General features: G+C 42.4%; 1 protein-coding gene across 3 annotated transcripts in view; it reads left to right on the forward strand.

Annotated features, from left to right (window-relative positions):
* The window catches only part of USP3 (ubiquitin specific peptidase 3), a 41,914-nt gene that overhangs the window by 12,348 nt on the left and 8,496 nt on the right, over positions 1-21,070 (forward strand). For 2 of the 3 annotated variants that reach the window (XM_083712729.1, XM_083712727.1), the window contains exons 2-8: positions 4,008-4,068; positions 4,801-4,932; positions 10,313-10,396; positions 11,269-11,350; positions 12,856-12,938; positions 13,660-13,773; positions 18,397-18,510. In XM_083712729.1, coding sequence (XP_083568855.1) covers positions 4,008-4,068; positions 4,801-4,932; positions 10,313-10,396; positions 11,269-11,350; positions 12,856-12,938; positions 13,660-13,773; positions 18,397-18,510 — 670 coding nt within the window. Of the gene's footprint in view, positions 1-3,602; positions 3,699-4,007; positions 4,069-4,800; positions 4,933-10,312; positions 10,397-11,268; positions 11,351-12,855; positions 12,939-13,659; positions 13,774-18,396; positions 18,511-21,070 lie in introns of those variants that run through there. The other variant, XM_083712728.1, reaches the window with a different exon arrangement.

The following is a 21,070-nucleotide window of genomic DNA, read 5'->3' on the forward strand; positions in this document are numbered from 1 at the left end:
GTAAGTCTTTCAGTGTCGTATGAGTTTGGGATTCGTGTCTCATCTTGTAAGTCAGACAAGGGAAATAGCTAAGCTATTTGACACTATGATTAGCACAACAGCTCACCTTCTGATGATTTAGTTTAGTGCAAAAGGCAGCCTGTGTGGATTTTATTTTCTTGTTTTCTTTGGGAAGCTATGTGGCTACATTTGGGGGTGGGAGATGTATGGCAGAATCCTAATAAATTAAAAAGTTGGTTATTCTGCTGCAAAGTTTTGCTGAGATGTACCATTTCAAAATACAAGTAAGAATAGCATGTTTGAACACTCTTTCCTATAAAAAGCATTTTGCATATATAAAACATGCACGCTCGGGACACAGTTGCTTTTTTTTTATTCTGTTGTAATGGAGCAATTGAGACAAGTTTTTCCTTTTGTCTGGGGATAGGCAATAGCTCAGTGGTAGAGCATCTGCTTTGCATGCAGAAGGTTCTTGGTTCAATCCTTGGCACCTCCAGATAGGACTGGCAGAAATCCTTATCTGGAATCCTGGAGAACTACTGCCAGATGATGCTTTTGCAGTGTCAGGGAAATTCAGTGGGCTTGTTTGGGTGAAGACTGTAGCACCTTTAATGAAATAGACCCACTGCAGTGTTCACCGAGAAGCTTTGGCCGCAAAGAAGATGCCAGACTCACTAAAGAAGGTACTTGATGAAATTGTCCAGATTAGTAATTTTATCAAATCTCAAGCTTTGAATTCTAGGATCTTCTCAAAATTGCGGGAAGAAATGGGAAGCCAACCTAAGCAGTTACTTTTACATACAGTGGTGCCCCGCAAGACGAACGCCTCGCAAGACGGAAAACCCGCTAGCCGAAAGGGTTTTCCGTTTTGGAGGTGCTTCGCAAAACGAATTTCCCTATGGGCTTCCTTCGCAAGACGAAAGCCCATAGGGAAATCTCCGGGACAGCGGGGAAGCGCAGCGCGTCTCCGAAGGCTGGCGGTGGGGCGGAGAGACCTCCTCCCCCCGCCAGGCTTTGGAAGGCTCCTCCGAAGGCTGGCGGTGGGGCGGATAGACCTCCTCCCCCCGCCAGGCTTTGGAAGGCTCCTCCGAAGGCTGGCGGTGGGGCGGAGAGACCTCCTCCCCCTGCCAGGCTTCGGAAGGCTCCTACGAAGGCTGGTGGTGGGGCGGAGAGACCTCCTCCCGCCGCCAGCCTTCAGAAGGCTGCTCCGAAGGCTGGCGTCGGGAGGAGGTCTCTCCGCCCCACAGGCAGCCTTTGGAAGGCTGCTCCGAAGGCTGGCGGCGGGAGGAGGTCTCTCCGCCCCACAGGCAGCCTTCGGATGGCTGTCCTGAAGACTTGCGGTGGGAGGAGGGTTTTCCTTCCCACCGCCAACATTCAGATTGCTGTTCTGAATGTTGGTGGTGGGGAGGAAAAACCCTCCTCCCACCACAAGCCCCAGGAACAGAGGAGAAGCGCTGCGTGCCTTCCCCTCTGTTCCCGTACCTGCCCTGAAGGCTTGCGGTGGGGAGAAAAGCCCTTCTCCGCACCGCCAGCCTGGCAAGCGGTCTCCATAGGAACGCATTAATTGATTTTCAATGCATTCCTATGGGAAACCGTGCTTCGCAAGAAGAAAAAACTTGCAGAACGAATTAATTTCGTCTTGCGAGGCACCACTGTACAGGAGTGCATTGGCTGTTGGGGGGCGGGTTATTGAAGCAATTCTTTGAGTTATGTGATGAAGTACGACTTTCTTTGACAGATTCAAATTTCCATGTGATCAGTTGAGCAACTTTGCATGGTTTTGTATGCTAGCCTACTTAGCTGACATTTTCACATACGTGGAACAATCTCAACAGAAACCTTCAAAGTCGTGATTTGAATATTTTTTATGTTGAAGATAAAATTGAGGCAGTGATTTTAAAAATTATGGTTATGGGCAAGCTGAGTAGAAGGCGGTAGCCTCACTAACATCTCAACACTAGAGACATTTCTGGAGGCCACTGACGAAGAATTGATACCGAAAGTAAAACATTACATCACTGAGCACCTGCGTTATTTAGTGACTAGCTTCAGCAATTATGTGCACCAAATCTGGATTACTGCATGAAATCCTGAAAACTTGTGGATAAGGAATCCTTTTGAAGGGTGATGTACAACGAACAACTCTTGTCTGCGGAAGAGCAAGATGCACTTGTTGACATGACTTGTGATGGTTCATTGAAATCATTTTTCAAAGAATGTAGACTTGACCAATTTTGGGTGAAGGTTTTTGCTGATTATAAGGTTTTAGGTGGAAAAGCTTGCTTTCAAGCATCTAGTTCCCTTTTGTTCCACATATCTTCGTGAACAAACATTTTCATTGTTTTGTTTTATGAAGAACAAGCATAGAAATCGGCTTGATGTTGAACCAGATTTGAGAATAAAATTGGAAATACAGAACCGGATGTTGAAGGAATTGTTTGGGACAAAAAGAGGCATGATTTCTCCCATCACATTTAGGTTTAGCGTTTTTAACATTTTGTTGGGAGGTATCTCTCTCTCAACAATAGTAGTAGTAGTAGTAATAATAATAATAATAATAATAATAATAATAATAATAATAATAATAATAATGGTTTAGAAGCTGCTAGAAATGTCAGAATTTGTTTACATGTACTAAACATTAATAAAATCAAATTTGTCTCTCCCCAACTAAATATTTGCCATTTTTGTGTGGAAATATCACAGATTTATGGTCTTTTTAGCATACTTAAAATCTTTGCTTATTAGGAGCTACCCCACATATTCTTTAAAAAATTGCCTTGCACAGGCAGCTACCATAGAGTTATCAGAAGTTTCAAAAGTAAGGGGTCTGTGGCTTAGCTTTTGAAAAATAGGGGATCCTCAATAATTAGCTATTTGGAAACCACTGTTTTATCTGTGAATGAAGTCGCTGACCTTTTCCTCAGACTTAAAATTAGTTATTGTAATTTGTGATATCAGAATCTCAAGTGATGTGATGGCCACTGTATTGCGGTCCTCATGGATTGGCTTTGGAGTCAAATTGGAGATTGTGACTAGTGCTGTTTCTTCCTTTCTAATGTACTTAGTACATCAGGAAAGTGAGTGACTCAGATCTTCAAATCAATCAAAGCAGGAGTGGAAAATCCTTACTGACTACCCACTAATCCCTATCCCAATCACTGCAGAACAGACTGCCCTCCTTAGAAATGTATGGCATCCGATCTTTACCATATGGCTTGCTTGCTTTGGTAAGTTGGTTCTAATCACACTTATAAGTGGAGTGCATCATGCCAACTGCACCTCAGTGCTTCACATAACAGGATTTTATAATAAACAAGTGAAAGCATTCCATTTTTTAGTTTGGTTCTGGTTCAGTTGCTGATTGTAGATGTTCCAGTTTGGTTCTGGTTCAGACCAGCAAAGATTTAGTATCCAGTTTAACTAGTGTTCGAAATCTGCCAGGCACATTTTGTGACTGGCATGGGTCCAATTGTGACAACATGGAGATCTCTTTAAAATATAAAGCAGTATAGATATGATGTTGGTATAAATTTCACTGCAAAAAAATGGCACCTAGACATTCTGTTGTGGCAACTGTAACCATTTAAGGTGCCATTTGGTGATTAGCTTTATATACCTGAGTTTCTAACACATTTAAAATACGGTAGATTAGTTCAGGATCATGTCAGAAAACAAGTGTTCATATTATGATGCAGGTAAGTAAAATGTAGAACATATGATTGTGAGAAATATACTGATGGAAAATATATGTTTACATTTTTAAATAACCCACCCATTCTCCAACTCTCATATACTGTCCACCTTTATTCTGTCAACTTCCTTCTCTATAGTTTACAGGAGCTACCTACTACCAATCAGTTGATGTTGTATAAACATCATTGTGAGAAATGTTGTATTTCATATTATTTCTGAAAAAGAGATATTTGTAACTCAAAAAACTGGCTTATGTGACCGCACCACACAGTCTCTTTAACTCAACTTCTCTATTTTTTCATGCTTAACAGTGTGCCGATCTAATAAAAGTCCTTGGATCTGCCTGACTTGTTCAAGTGTCCACTGTGGAAGGTGGGTATATCTACATTTAACCCCTCCTGAAAGCATATTTAGGTAAAACATGTTTTAAAATGAGAAGACTTAGAGTTTTTCTCTTCAATTAAAATGACAGGTAATCTGGGCAGTATTTTTTAAAAAAGTCTCTTATCTGAGAGTTGCTGATGTTTTTTATTGGACTGAAACCATAAAAAGGCCGTTAAAAATGTACAAAGGTGAATGTATGCTTATTCTGTTGGAAGACTTCCAAAACCTACTGGGTATCTGCACTTAAAATCTGCCAAGTACCATATTTTTCGTCCTATAGGGCGCACCGGCTCATAGGACGCACCTTGGGTTTTATTTTTTGGGGGGACGAATAAAAAAAAAAATATTCCCCCCCCCCCCCAGCCGCGGCTGCCGCCCCAAGCCTTGCGGACACTCGCCAGAAGCCCGTGGGCTTGCAAGACTAGCGGATAGCTTCCTGAAGCCTGGAGAGCGAGGGGTCGGTGCGCACCGATGCCTCTCGCTCTCCAGGCTTCAGCGAAAGCCTGCATTTGCCCCATAGGACGCACACACATTTCCCCTTCATTTTTGGAGGGGGAAAAGTGCGTCCTATGGGGCGAAAAATACGGTAATTTAACATTCAACAGCCCAACCTAGTTGATACTGTTGCAGTTGTTCATACAGTATGCTTTCTTGAGATGCGCTAGGCATTATCTTGGAAAAGGAGGCTCTTGAGAACTTGCTATCCCCTCTTCCTTTCAGATATGTGAATGGGCATGCAAAGAAACATTATGAAGAGGCCCAAGCTTCATTAGCTAATCACAAGAAAACAGAAAAGCAAGAAAAGATTCAACACACAGTGTGCATGGATTGCAGTAGTTACAGTACATACTGGTAAGGTTTTTTAAAGCATATCATCAGTTATTAGTTGTAGTTTATATTTTATGCTTTATGCCTGTTGAGAGTGCTTCACATTATCTTGGCAATACCTTCAACAGTCCTACGAGATAAGCCAGAATTATCCCAATATAGCAGCTGGTAGGTGTACACTGAGATGGTGGTTTATCTCAGGCCTTGTGGTGGTAAGAACTGAACTTGGGACTTCCTAGCTTACAACTGATTTTCTTAACCACTACGCTATACAAGTTGAACAGTTTCCTTGTTTTTTATTTCTATGTTCATCCCATCTTATCGTGAGGCTTTGGGGTAAATAATGAAAGCAGCAACCTTCACCTGTATGGAATAACCTTTTGCCCAGTTCATTTCAATTTTCTCACCCTTTTGCAGAAGATTACACTCTCACTCTCTCTCTCTCTCTCTATATATATATATTTAAGCCAAAGGCCAACTGAAAGAAGGAATTTTTTTTACAAACCACTGTAGAGTTAATTTAAGAAGTAATTCAAGGAGAAACACCACCTCAGTTCAAACTGGTGTTTGAATCAAGGTTTGCAATTTTGTCTTGAAGGACAAAACCCAGAAATCTGAGGCGAGGGAGTGTCCTGATTGGAGGCTCCTTCTAGACTTGTAAATCAGCATTATGAATGTGTGAGCAGAGCCAGTGTCATGTTCCAATCTCAATCAGGTCTTTGTCAAGTTTGGTTTGAGGTCTATCTCTTACATGAGAGCACGTATGCTTACATACATAGCTGTCCTGAATCTTCACATGTCCAAATTTTATGGCAGTGTGATTGCTATCCAAACTGCCCCCCTTTTTTTGGTGAAAGCCTAATTTGCATAGGATTGGTGTGGTTCTTGGACTGCTTCCACTCTTTAGCTAATCTGTATATCTTCCTTACATGGTGGGGGCAGATTGTGTAGTTATGGGTCATGCTGATAGCAGTCAACCCTTTGTGAGTATGACAGTGTTGCCAACATGCTATATATAGCAGCATTCTTGGGCCTTTTCCTCTCATGTTGTCAGTGAGATGTTATAAGCCTGACTTGTGAGTTAAAAGCAGCTGTCCTCTCCCCATCCCACTCGCCTCCCTTGAGGCTACCTATGCCCCACTTACTAAGCTAAACATACCCAGTTAACTCAGTCTGTCTTCATTCATATGGCTTGCTTTGTAAACTCCAGGGAAGTATTATACTGGATTAAAATACCACATATCTGTTTAACTATAGCCATTAGAAGCCAACCAAAACAGAAAGGATACCATGCCTTGAAACCATGTTTGGGCTCAGAATTTGAGGAAAATATACAATGAAAGAAGTTCACAGCTGTACAGCAGCCATAGAGAATGTCTCTTGATGACACAGCAGAAATGCAACTTTAATGTTCCAGCTCTCTGAAAAGTACAGTTTAATCTCACTTATCCAGCTCATTATGCATTCTAGCCTAACTTTTGGTCCTAAACAAATTGGTGTGTGGAGCTGTTGAAACTAATCCTTATTGCCAGGGTGGTGGTGGCCAGCAAGATGAGCATTTCAGTAATGTTTCTTTGTTTTTAGAATTCCAGATAGGTCTTTAAAGGGGATTTTGAACCTTGTATTTAGTAGCTGATTTGTCGTACTTTCATCTCCTCTTGTTTGATTTGCAGTCATTTCTTGACTTTTTCAAAGGCTTCCAACACACAGTGCAATTGTGGTTGTTCCCCTTTCCAGCAGAAACAGTGTGCAGAGGTGTTGAGCCCTTCCTATATTTAACCACTCTTTCTGCTGTGAAGGTAAGGCTATGTACTTGGTAGTGTTATAATCACAGAAAAGCCAGCAGTGTAAGCAGAAGCAAAAGCAGAATTGCAGTTAGCAGGTTAGTCATAGTTGCACTGTACTCAATAAATAGCAGGAATATAGATCGTGGATGTCTAATCCCATTATCTCACTAAAATGGTTAATGCTTGGCTCTAATGTTGAGAAAATATTGTATTGGGATATGTAAAGTTTTGTACTTTAAATATGCAATCCATTAAAATTTGAGCTATAATAATAATAATAATAATAATAATAATAATAATAATAAAAAATTTTATTTATATCCCGCCCTCCCCAGCCGAAGCCGGGCTCAGGGCGGCTAACAACAATCAAATAATCAAACAGTCAAATAATCACACATTCTAAAAATATTTCATTATAAAAATTAATTAAAATCAAATTGATGGCAACCAATTAAGCAAAATTCTGTGCAGGTTGCCAGAGGAGGGAGTCAGGCTGCGCCCTGACCAAAGGCCTGGTGGAACAACTCTGTCTTGCAGGCCCTGCGGAAAGATGTCAGGTCCCGCAGGGCCCTAGTCTCTTGTGACAGAGCGTTCTACCAGATTGGAGCCGCAGCCGAGAAGGCCCTAGCTCTAGTTGAGGCCAGTCTAACCTCTCTGAGGCCTGGGACCTTGAGGATGTTATTATTTGCAGACCGTAGGTTTCTCTGTGGGGCATACCAGGAGAGGCGGTCCCGTAGGTACGAGGGTCCTAGGCCGTATAGGGCTTTAAAGGTTAAAACCAGCACTTTAAACCTGATACAAAACAATAACCTTTTTTTAAAAGCAAAAGCAATCAAGTTTCTTGTGGTACCTTCAAGACTAGCAGATTTATTCTGACATGAGCTTCCATAGGCTAGAGTTACACCATCAGATTCTTATCCTGCCTTACAGAAATGTATACTCATGGTAGTGGTGGCCGGGGGTGGATGTGGAATTGGAAGCAAAGATAACTGATTTCCACCTCCACCTCCGTCTACTATATGTGTAACTGAGGGTAACACTGAATGCATCTGATGCAACGGTTTTAATCCATTAAAGTTTATGCAGTAAAAATTTGTTAGTCTTTAAGGTACCATATAGCTGCCTGACTGTTTTTGCTGCAAGAGATTAACATGGCCTCCACTCTGGCTTTTTTTTATTATTTAAGGAATGGAAAACTGCAGAAGCAGAAGTAAATTTTTGTGGTCATATTAGATTGAATTTTGCAGATAACAAATGTTGTCAATTGATGCTTAATTCCAAAAAACATGTAATCATGATTCATGCAGATGACAGGTAGTGAGATCTCATAAGGGGCATTATAAGGTAAGGATTGATATAAGCTAATACTGCAGGGAAGGAACAAGCAGAAAGTGAGATCAGATACTGGAATGTTTCCTTGAATTCGTGTTGAGAACCTTTTCCATTTTAAAAATATACCTATTATATTTTTAAAAATCTGTTTCTGCATTCCCAAGTGCTGGATGCCTCCCTTTTTATAATGAAAAAGTCTCTTAAATGACTAAAGTACTCTGATGTAAAGAAATCGGTTGAAGTGGCAGCATACTGAGCAGCACATGCCATTGTGTTTAGTACTACCAACTCTGGGTGTTGCCTGTAGGGCAGGCCTGCTGCATGGTGCTGAGAGTCAGTACTGATTGTTCACGACTGCATCTCTTGCTTAGGAAGGTGACAGTAAGTAATTTTATTTACGGCCATAGGAAGGTGACAGCTATAGAGTTTTTTGCAGTCTTGAGCTGCTGAAGTGTAGGAGTAGTCCAGGGGTGGGAAACATTTTCTGGCCAGGGGGGCCAGTTCTTTTATCTCCCCTAATCCTGGTGGGCCAAAGTTGACGGTGAGTGATGCTTCCCTTTGAAGCCCTGATTGTGAGAGTGCAGCTTCAAACATTTTCTTCTCCAAAAAGGCTGCTGCTTGTCCACTGTGAGAACAGAATGCTGGACTGGTGGGGACATTGGCTTTTCTTATGTTCTTAAGTTATGTAAACCTGCAACCAAGTGGCTCTATGAAGCAGTTTCCCCTCCTGTAAACATCTCTCTAGTGATGCGTAAAGGTGGGGAGAGAGACAACTTCAGAAAGTAGTTTGGCAAGCCACTTTAAGACAGTCACTGCTGTCTGAGCAAATAGGAGCAGAAGAGCTGTCTTAAAGCCTTTGGGAAAGCCTCATTGAAGTAGCTCCTGCGGGCTGATACTCAGGATTAAATCCTGCTGGTTTGGCTGCAGGATCTTGTTCCCTGCTGGAAACAGGATCAAACAGCTAGTGTTTGAAACTTCATTGTTCTAGGTGCATTTTGCAACAGGGAATTTACTTAGTGTGAGCAGTTTTTGAGCTCTGGGCACAGTACTGTGCCTAAAATTTCAGATTAAAATTTCAGAGTAGAAGGAAAGGAGGACCTTTTTCTGTCTCCCCACTTCCAGCTACTTTCTGAAGACTGGAGAAGAGACCCTCTTAAGTATATTAGGTGGTGGGTGGGCAGGGGAAGGAATAGACCATTTGAAAAATGAACATAATATTTTAGTTGCAGTTCGTTCATTTTCAACTTTGTATTCTTGTTATTTAAAAAGTGTGCCTAGACATTCCATTGTTGTGCCCATAACATAGGCTTAAGGTGCTGTTTAGCTCCTAGCTTTCATATCTCAGTTTCTAACACTACACACAGCCAGTGTAGGATTAAACCCTATCCTCTCTCTCATCCACTGACATTATAAGTGATGTCCTCTGATAGGCAGGGGTGTGTGGTTTGAGGGAAATGTCATTGAGGACCAAATTGGATCCACCCTTGGAGCAGTCACTTTTAGTTAAGAGGAAATACATACTTTGAACTTGTATTTATCTTCCTAATACAGTGGTACCTCTGGATGTGAACGGGATCCGTTCCGGAGCCCCGTTCACATCCTGAAGTTAACACAACTCGTGTCTGCACGTGCGCGGGTCACGATTTGCTGCTTCCGCGCATGCGCGTGAGGTCATTTTGAGTGTCTTAGCATGCGTGAGCAGTGAAACCCGGAAGTAACGCGCTCCGTTACTTCCAGCTCACCGCGGAACGCAACCCAAAAATGCTCAACCCAAAGCTACTTCAACCCGAGGTATGTAACAAACTCTGGTAGTGAGTGTTGAAAGTATTGGCATGCTTGAGGGAGCTCCCCCCCCCCACCCCAAAAACCTAAGGGGAAACCCCCACAACAATCCCTAAATAGTCTAGTCATATGGCAAACAGGGATGGAGAATGGAAGAGTGCCCTGCTTATTGTATCCTGGAAGTGGGCACAGCTGGCTGATAGGAACTGTGAATAGGAAAACTGCTTCTGCTATGCGGGTGAGGCTACATCTCCCCCCTCCCCTGTAGGACCCACTTGCTTGCTTCCTTTTTCAATGCAGCCTGCTTAGATCATAAGGGCAAGACAATTTCTGTACCTCTTCATCTGAAAGGAGGTGGTGAATACAGTTTGCATTTTAGTTCTCTTAGCACCTAACGTTTTGCTGTTTAGTTCAAGAAACCCATATTTGCTCAACATAAGTCTTATGGTGGTATGGCTGTGATAAAGTCTGTCCATTTGCTGATTAATGTGTTCTTACTGCAGTTATCGCTGTGATGACTTCGTAGTCAATGATACCAAGCTTGGCCTGGTACAGAAAGTCCGAGAGCACCTCCAAAATTTGGAAAAGTAAGCTATATACTTATATGTGTCTTTCTGAAAGTGGATGTTGCTAGTTTAGCATTGTGATGCCATTCCTTTTTAGTAGTTTGTCCTTTGTATGTGAAAGGACAGCATGGGTGCATGCTGAAAATCTAGAGAGGCACGCTAATTGACATGGAACAAAATCCACTGGGAAATTCTCCTGGGTAGGCTTCACTGTAATAAATAGGAGCTGTGCAAGAGCACACTGTGGTTTTGTATAGTTGCTGTTTATTTCTGTGAGCCTTGCATAGCAGAACTTCCTGGTGTACTGTATCCATACGTGGGTTGGCCTTCCCCTGTGCTGCATTAGTGGTGCCAAACACCTGTCACCACAGTGGGCTTAAACTGCAAAAGCCTGCTGCTGGCCTGGAGTCCATTGATGGAAGTCTGTTGAGGTTCCAGATGTAGCATACTTTCAGTTGACTACTTTGGCAAGCTTAAGTTTCATGTTTAGAACAATGCTTGTATGAGCAGAGATGGACTCTTGTGGGGATACTCTACCAAGTAGCCTTTGATCAAGAAAGTGGAGTTCGTTATTTTAGATCAGAAATTTTAGTTCTAATTGGGGCATGCTCAAGGGTGCCTGCTGTAGCATAACCTAATCAGATTAATTTGGGTATTTTATAATTGCATGCTATTGAAAATAGAATAGATTTGAGTGTGTGCTCTGAAATTATTTTAAGATGACTATTTTGTATTATAACTTCTATAACCAATGATCAGTCTCACTGTTGTATGTAAAGGAATCATTGCAAATGTGACTATGCAGTTGTCAAGACATTGTGGCCAAGATTATCTTTGGTGTGTTCTCTTTAGATTTCTTAAGATGTCTTAACCAATTTATTCATTTACTACAGTTCAGCTTTTGCAGCAGACCGACAGAGGAAAAGAAAACTTCTGGAAGACTCCTCCCTAAACAGCAAATTGTTAAAAATAAATGTAGGTACAACATAATTTTGGAGCAGATTTCATTAATCAGTGGAGCTCATTTAGTAAATGTCTTGGTCTGTTAGCATACCTCTCTAATACACTCTTGCCTGCTGGTTCTTGAGTGACACTCCAGTGTTGGTGAGGCACACACTTTTAATTGTGTATTGAAATAGGCTCATTACCTTACCTCCAAAGAGGTCACTATTCTGACTGCCCAAAATATTTTTAATTTGAAGCAAGTCTTATTCTTTAGGGTACCTGATCTTGAGCTACCATTCTGTTCTGAGCATGTGGAGACAAGGATGACAATCTTTTTTCTATCAAAGGTCATTGACTCACCAGGTGGCCAGTCAATTAATAGAGATCCCAGTTGATTTTTTTTCTTGTGAATTAACGACCTGCGGGGGTCTTTTTAAAAGTCTCTCCCTCCCTCCCTCCCAACTCCAAGATTTCTTAATGCTGCAGGCTAGAGTAGAACTGTGGCAGCCTTCATTTCTTTGCTGGTGCTCATACTTGCCCAAACAGGGCAAATGAAATCCTTCATGCACTGCCTCCTTCTTGCTAGTCATGGAGAAAAGAGGGAACAGCTTTCTTGTCCCAGCTGCTTGCAAAAGCAGTAGAAACACCAAGTGCATGTGATCCTGCTGATAAGGGGAAGGGAATGCAAGAACCATTACAGTATCTTCTCACTGCTGCTGTCGCTGTCGTGGCTTCTTTGCTGGGCCTTGCACTTGCCTGTGCAATTGGGCACTGTGCCTCTGCCTGCTCAGGGAGCCTAGAGCAGGCTGTGGTGTCTGATAAGGCCTGGAGAACCCTTTGGACTGGGGGCAAACTGGCTGCAAGTTTCCCAGACATGGCCTGGAGGAAAGCTGGGTTCAGCATCTATTCACTCCTTCATTCTAAAATTCTGCCCTGCATAATTTCCTAAAGGAACCCAAGCTAGCTAAGAGATCAAATGGCAAAACAAATAGCAAATAAAATAATTCCATGCTTTTAGCATAAAGCTCCCCCATGTGATCTTGAACAGCATATCCTGCTCTCAACCTAGCATACGTTACATGCAGAATCGAAAATATTAATAAAGAATAAATACTATTTTGCTTGCACAAGTGGACCTAATAAGAGAAGTCTTATTTTTAATGTATTATCTTATATTATTTATTATCTTATTTATTTATTATCTGGGTCACTGGTGGTCTCAGCCCAGCCAAAATTAGGTGTGAAAATTTGGGTGCTTTGTTCCTCTGGTGGGCACACAGCTGTTCCACTTGTGCAATTTGTGACATCCCTTTCACAAGCTGTGTTAAAGCTTTATGGGTTTGGCTCGAATCTATCCTTCTGTGTGTTCTGAATTCTGTGTGGCATACTCTCATTGGATGAGGGTATTTATATGTAATACTTTTAAAACTTGATGTAGGCATGTAGCCCTCTGTTTCAAAGAAAGCAGGTGGCTGGAAGATGATGTATAGCCTATTGTAAGATGACTTGTTTGCCTTGATGTCTCTGGTTCACAGGGAAGCACAACAGCCCTGTGTGCTACAGGCCTTCGGAATCTGGGTAACACATGTTTCATGAATGCGATTCTTCAGTCACTCAGGTACTCATTGCTATTTTTAAAAATCCCACTTCTGTAATTGGCTTCTAGGCTAAGTGTTATTGTGCACCCTGTGATGTATTGAGAGAGTAGGACAATTCACTGAGGCTAAAATATGTGCATCTGAAGGGTCTCTCTACACCCATAAGAGCAAATTTTGCAGCTCCATTTATGTCAGTTTGCATTCCCACCAGTGGCATATCTAAAACTGACAAAACCCTGTTACAGATAGGTAGCCGTGTTGGTCTGCCATAGTCAAAACAAAAAAAATTCCTTCCAGTAACACCTTAAAGACCAACTAAGTTAGTTCTTGGTATGAGCTTTCGTGTGCATGCACACTTCTTCTTCTTGGTATCTGAAGAAGTGTGCATGCACACGAAAGCTCATACCAAGAACTAACTTAGTTGGTCTTTAAGGTGCTACTGGAAGGAATTTTTTTTGTTTTGACAAAGCCCTGTAATATATTTGCAAATAAAACTCCCTGTGATGTTTGAAAAGAGGATCCGTAAGACCGACCTCTTACTGTGCAGTTTAATTTCAAGTGTGTTAACATGCAGGTATTTGAGAGGCGATTGTAGAATGTTCAAGTTACATCTGTGTGTGCGCTTTATAGCTGCCCTACAGCTATTCATTGCTGGGTTACAAAGAAAACAGTTAAATCCTTTGGTTTCTTTTCTGTCCCTCTTGGTACATATTTCTGGTTCACATCTCTTTCTTTCAACAGTAACATTCAGCAGTTCTGTTGCTACTTCAAAGAATTGCCGGCTGTGGAGCTTCGGAATGGGAAGACTGCAGGCCGGAGAACTTACCATACTCGAAGCCAAGGGGATAACAGCATGTAAGTCTAAACACAGCATGTATGCCTATATACATATATATATACAAACAGCACACATCGTGTTTATCTGTATCCTTCCATAAAACTATAGAGTTGGAAGGGACCCCGAGTCATCTGGCTCAACCACCCAGCACACAAGAATATGTGCTGGTGATCAAAATGGGGATCAAAACCTGCAGCCTTGGCATTAACAGCAGCACGCCCTAACTACTAAGCTATTTCCACCTGTAGCACAGGACGTGAGACGTTATCAGTAATACCCTGTGTATTGGCGCAATAAGTACCATGCTCTAACCACTGAGCTATCCAGCCTGTAATGCTGGGGTGTGTGGTTGTTCCATATGGTTGTTCCATCTGCATCTTGCAAAGGATCATAGAACTGTAGAGTTGGAAGGGACCACAAGGGTCATCTGGTCTAATCCCCTGCAATGCAGGAAACCTTTTGCCCAATGTGGGACTTGAACCCACAACCCTGAGATTAAGAGTCTCATGCAACGCCGACTGAGCTATCCAGCCACACGTGCCATCACCATCCGGGGATCCGCCACTGCTCCAAGCCCCATGCAGGGAATAAATCAGCACATCTGGCTTTGTCCATTGAGCTATGCTGACTAAAGGGAGCGCCTTCTATACCAGCGCATAAACTCACGCAGGCCCTATTCACGCTTAAATGCAAACGTTTTAACGATGCAAGCATCCTATGACTTAAAGGCCCCAGCATTTCTTAAAAGGCTCACGTGAACTTCACCTATAGACCCAATATACTAATAAATACATGCAAACCCCACTCATGCTGAGAATCAGGCGTTACCAATCATACGTGCATCCAGTGCCTTAAGAGCCCCATGAGATGCTGCTTCAAAACATGGCAGACAAAATGTAAACCCTGAAATTTAAAATCTGAGATCTACAGGCAGCCACACAAATGGAGCATTTTGAGAATCGGGCACAAGTGCTCCTACAACTAGGGCAAGACCCACTGCTGGCATTACAGAAAGCACTAGTCATAATATGGTGCTGAACTTACCCCCCAACCAAGATCCAGCAGTGTGGCCACATGAACGCAAAATGGCGCCTGCCACGTGCGAGTAGCAAAGCTTGAGAGGGGCAACTCCAGCGATGGGGTCCATTGCCTGGGTGCTCCTCCGAAAATGTGACCAACTGCAGGCTAAAGCGCTGGCGTGTCCCTGTGCACTTCCAACCCTTCCAAGGGTTAAAGGACTCTGGTGCTCCGCCGCACCTGGAACTTAAGCTGACTCCAGTGCTCGGCTCAGATGAGCTGTGCCTTGCTGCCAGTGCTCCTCTGCACTTGGGGGGCTCCTCTGACTCCAGTGCTTTTACCCAATTGTCCCACGACGCTCCTCTTGCTGTGTCTTCTTAGTCTTCTTCCGAAGACGCTCTGGGGACAACTGTACTGCTGGTATCGGTTCTGGCCCCCTTTTCTCCTTTTGGACTGCTCAGATGCAGTCCTCTCCTCCTCCCTTGCCCTCCAAGCCGCTGCAGATAGGGCAAATTTGAATTTGGGTTTGGTGGAAACCCAGCAAGTACCGTGGTGACCAAGGGGTGGAGCGGCGTGGCTTTGGGAGGATGGCGGGGCCGTGCACCAGGCCCCAAACCTTGCCCACCTCCAGACCCAGTGAGCAGTCTATATCCTCATCAGTTATTTATACTCTTGGTTGTTAATATTTTCTGGTGTATAGGATACAGTTCATGGTGTTGCTGTCCTGTGAAGTTGGCACTGTTAATTCTGCTACCTGCATGTATAGGATGGGAAACCCTTTGTGAGCAAGTGCATGATTTCACTCAAGAGCCAAAAACCTGTATCAGCATCTAATTTGAATTTGGGACACATGACAAGCCATTTATGTGGAGTTTCAAAAAAGAACATAGAGATCTTCTAGATGGTGGACTTCTCAGAGAACATATGGGATTGGGTGGCTAGGTAAATATAGGAAAAAAAACAAAACACATAACATGGAGCAAGGGGGAGCAACAGAGGTGCCAACTTGTGAAGGAGATGGGCCAAGGTTGTGTGTGGGATCGATTCATGATTTTGGAGGAGGTAGGAATGCGGTGGCAGCACAGCATCAATGGCTGCTGATTCCTCCTTCTGCTGCCACCCCTGTCTGGGAGCTGCTTCTCCTCTCCTTCCCCTCGGTGGCAGGAAGAGAAAAAGGAGCTGGCCACTGAAGGCACACTGTTCATGGCCTTGATTTTTCAGAACATTGGGGGGCACCCCCAAAAATATTGGGGTGTCCAAAAGGATTGGGTCCCCAGGAGTTGGCACCCTTGGAGAGGAAGATGGTTCACTGTGTATTCTTGGCATTGGAAATTCAACCCAAACCAGCAAAAAGAGAACTCGTCTCATGCAGATTAATCTAGCCGTGGTGGAAGGGCAAATTACAAGAAGAACAGTACGCTTCTTCTATCCTCTTCCATTGGGCGTGCAGTTTCGTGAGGGACGCATATGGAGTGGTGAGGGACACCTGCCTAGCCAGCCAGAACAACCAAGTCAACCCTGGCGATCAATGGGGTGACAGATGTCTTAGCCAGATCACCCTCACATCCGATATAAATGGACCCTTGAGCACCATGAACTAGAGCAAACCTGTGTTTTCAAATATATTGGAGTCTTTTTCAGTGAAACAGTGACTTGGAGGTGGCACACCAAGGTGATGAAAATCAGAACGCAGAGAGTGACCAGGGCTCTGAAGAAGTTTTACTTCATGAAGGGCAGGAAACAGTTTGATCCCACGCTGAAAGTATTTGGCAGTAAAGTGATCCCTCAAATGCTTTATGGAGTCAAAAACTGGGGTGAGGATGAGAGTGTTATTAAGGGGTAAGAAACGCTACAAGACCAATTTCTCAAGAGATTATTTTCCCTGCTCAAGGGAACAGCAGTTGCACTCTTATGTACAGAAGCTGGATGGCCGACGTTAAGTGCAAGAGCGGACCGTACCAGATTTAATTACCTGAAAACAACTCCTCCATGCCATGCGAGCGCTTGCCAGCCTTGTACTATGTGGAATTGGAGAACAGCCAATGGTGGAAATCTAACAACCAATGTAACTTGAATTCTTATTATTTCCACGAGCTAGAGGAGATTATATCCACTGACAAACGTCAATTAAGGGATTGGTGTCATTGGACAGAATCACTACGCAATCTGCAAGTGATCAAATCCTCTAAATGTTCTCCCTGGTTCCCCCTTCTAAAAACAGTCCCTTTTAGAGCCAGTCACCGGCTGAATCTCCGGCCAGCCTCACTAAGAATCACTTTTATCGAACTGCATTTTCAAGCTATGCCCTTCGCCCTCTTGGATGGACAATACAACAGGGTATACTGTAAAAAGGCAGACTATATGTGGGCAACAGCAGGTGGACAACATCTTGCACTATTTACTATATTGCCCGCTATACACTGGACCTAGGAGGCGATTTCTCACCCAGCCACCTGTACAAGAAAGCTGTCTCTCCATTCTATAGCTTCTTAGTGATGCAAACACTTTAGTGACTCGCAAAGTTGCCATTCTTGCTCTGGTGGCCAGAAAGAGCAGAAAGAAGACCCTGGACAATATAGCATTGGACTGTAAGGGTGACACAGAGATCTAAACAGAGACTATTATTTGTGGCGAAGCATCCCTTTATCTGTGTATTTATTTTTGATTCAGATTTGTTATGGCCAATGGATAGAACAATAAAGTTATTTGGACTGGATTACAAGAAGAAATTCATGTAATCCACAGCTATCATGAATGGTCTTAGAGGAGTCTAATAATCTCTGTGGGGTTAGGAATGCCTTTTCCCACAGTGCAAGGAAATGTGAGCTGCTGCCCTCACAGCTGAGGAGCAGAAAGTGGTGTCTATGGATGTGGTCTCTCTCTTGCCACCTGATTGAAAATTCCCTGTTCTACCCAGTAACCTGAGATGGTCAGGAAAGCCCTACATTCAACTAAACACGATACAGCCTGGTTTGTTAGCTAACTTTCTCTCCAGAAGAGATTCGAGCTCTGAAAAGCCTCAATCAAATCACATTCGTAGTCTCATTTTTCCATCTGTGAATTGAGAATAACACTACTTTGTTTGTAGGACATCCTGGACTTAGAAGGTCATGACTTAAAATTTGGCTGGCACGCATGTTTTTAGTATGGGAAGGTGAAAATTTATAAAAGTTTTATGAACCATATTCTTAGGAAGAATCTGTATAGAGTTTGGGAGAAATATAAAAATCTTCTGGAAAGGAAAACACTTTTATGGCCATCTCCTATCGAGGCTATTAAAATTAAGAGAATTAATATGGATAGACAGTGCACACTTTACAGGGGGGGGGATGACCTAAACGGAAATCAATAGAAAATGTAAGGAGCCATGTTACAGATTAATTACAATACCATCAGGTATTTTTTAGCCAATTTAAAACATTTTTATTAAAGATTTCTTGGTTTACAAAAGTATGTGCAATGTCTCTTTTTTCAAGTTAAATTTTCTACAGATCAGTTTCATTTGTTGAGACATTAGTGTTACATTAGGAAGAAAAGAGGGAAAGGTGGAGGGGGGCCATGGTAAGTGGGGGTGGGGTTGAGTGGCAATGCTTCTATTAAAAACTTTCAATTTTCTTCCACAGTTCATTGGTAGAAGAGTTTCGGAAGACTCTGTGTGCTTTGTGGCAAGGGAGTCAAACAGCCTTCAGCCCTGAATCATTGTTTTATGTTGTTTGGAAAATCATGCCAAACTTTAGGTAAGTCCTATAAGAAAAGGAGGACTGCTGTTAGCAACTCAGTGACTCTCTCCAGAACGATGGCATTTTGTTGTCCCTGAATGCAGTGTTACCTTGCTCTTGAGAGCTTCTAGCTCTGTAGGAATAATGCCCACTGTGTGCCAGCAGGCTCTTATTCTTCCAGTATACAGAGGAAGCAGTGTTAGTGGTTTTTGAGTGTTTTTGTTGTATTTGAGGTCTAGCAGAGCCAAGTCATGCCAAGTTCTTAGTCTGTGCAACATGGCTTAAGTACCTGACAGAACCCAAACCTTTGCTTTTGGCAAGGACTGTGCTTAAAAATGTACAGCTCTAGCAGATTCAAGCAAACATACTGGGCAAAACTTCCTTGATTCTCTCAATATTGAATTCGTTTCTGTCATTGTAGTTATAAATAAGTGCTGCAAAGAGAATAAATCTATGTGCAATAGGAATTTTGCACCCAGGCTGTCAAAAAGAACAGTTCACACAAGTAAATCCAAGTGTCATTCCTCTCCAAGGTCTCCCTGTCCTGGCCCCTGAACCTCTTTCAAAGGAGCACTGAACCCTATTAGGATTAATTGTGCAGAAGGTAAGTTGCTCCATATTTTCAGGTAGTAAAGATGTTCTGTTGATGTATTAATGCCTCTAGCAGTGCTGAAAAGATGCTCTGAATGCACACCCAGAGCCTGTGAAGTGAGAAACCCAGCCCATTCCTTTCCTTCTTCCAGTAACTGTGTTTCTATCCCTGGCTGATGAGAATCAAGGAAGTTTAGCACCAGTAGTTTCAGGCAATGGGCAAAAGTCATAATCCTGCTTCCTACAATACTTTTGGCCAGTTATCCTCCTCAACAGTTGTTTGAAGTCAAAGTAAGAGCTCTGCTCCCTAAGTTGGCTCCAGCAGATTTTCAGCACTGTGGGTTTGTTTGCTTTTAACAGAAAGGGATGTTAATGACAATAAATATATTATGGTACTCGAATGCATTTCATCAGATGGAGGAAATGTTATCCTTGGTTGGCATTGCAGGTATATGTATACCCATGGGAATCAGAGAGTGAAAAAAGTAGACAGTGAGATCAGAGGGAAAAGAATTTGAAAAAATACATACATGGACAATTACATAAAGTTTAAATGTGTGAAAAATAACCAATATTCATAAAGCATTTTGGCATTGCTAAGCTAATATAATATGGGGGGGACACCTTGCCATAGTCTGTCTTTTTTGTTTCCCTCTGGTCTCTTGTTCTTTGCACTCATTGCCAATTGAGACTATTACTTTACGCATCTGAGGAGCTGGACTCTCACGTCTGTTATATCTTTAAGGCGCCATGAGACTTCATTTTTGCTCTGATAGACTAACATAGCTCCCCCTTTCTAAAAGAGTGTTGCTGTTGCTCCAGCTCTGTGCTGATTCAAGCATGTGACTGCACTGAAGAGTCTTGTTTCTGAAGCAACCTCAGATAAGGGCTCTGCTTGCAGTGATGGATCTACAATTCTGTCTCTTCCTCCCGCCCCCCAGCAGTATTCTAACATGTGCAAGTCATCATTAGATGCTCTATGCTTGAACCCGCCTTGAGTTAGGCTGAGAGAAAGGCTGTTTGTTTCTTGGAGACTTTACAAATATTTCCATGTTGAGAAAATATGAACAATATGGACCAAACCTTTTCAGGTGGCTTTGTTTGGCATGCACATTTGAGAAACTGCATGCTTGGAAGGCTTTTCGTGAGCAGTTTAAAGTTTGTTTCCCATTTTTCAAACTGTGGGTAGATCCAACTCAGGCCCAGGTTTCACGGTCCTCTAGCCTCGCTTCCCAGTCTGAAAAAAACAACTCAGAGGAAAACAATGAAATCCTTAGTGAGATTGTCTTGATTAGGAATGTTAACGATTCCAGATAATTTTAATAGCACATATAATACCTTCTTGGCCAAGAAATATAATTGTATAAAATCCCGTACTGGACTGTAAACACTGACATTGCTTAGAAGCTTTGGCTTTGTACAAATTTCAGGCGAATCTGGTGTGCCATTTGTTTGTTTAACCAATTTATAGACTGTCTAATATATATATATTTAAAAGCTGCTAAGTAGTTTTACAAAGTAGAAGTTATAAAATCAAAAGACATCAGAAAGTAAAACGAAATACATGCCGTCAATAAAAATCCAGTCAAAACCCTGAAATAAAATGCTGAGCAATGCAGTCTAAAAACATAATTATATATTTGCTCTGATTAGAAAGCTAAACAGTATTTTTTTTGTTTTCTCTATTGATTTCTTACTTGTATCCCTGGGTAAATTTAAAAATGGATTCATATTGTGCACCAGGAAATGACCCATCTAGACAATGAGAGGCTTCTCTACACGTTTTTATCAACACATTTATTTTATTTTCCATTCCTTCTCCTACCTAGGTTTCAGTGTCTTTTTCTCCTTCCCCCAAGTCAGTCCTCATTTTGCTGTTCCGTTTTTTGTTTTGTTTTGTTTTGTTTTTTGGTACTTCTGCCAACCTTGGGGATACTCCAAAATGTACTGATATGTCCCTGTTTTGGGTCTGGTGGTGCTGTTCTGA

The sequence above is a fragment of the Podarcis gaigeae genome (genome assembly GCF_964106915.1).
Source record: "Podarcis gaigeae genome assembly, chromosome: 14".
Lineage (NCBI taxonomy): Eukaryota > Metazoa > Chordata > Lepidosauria > Squamata > Lacertidae > Podarcis > Podarcis gaigeae.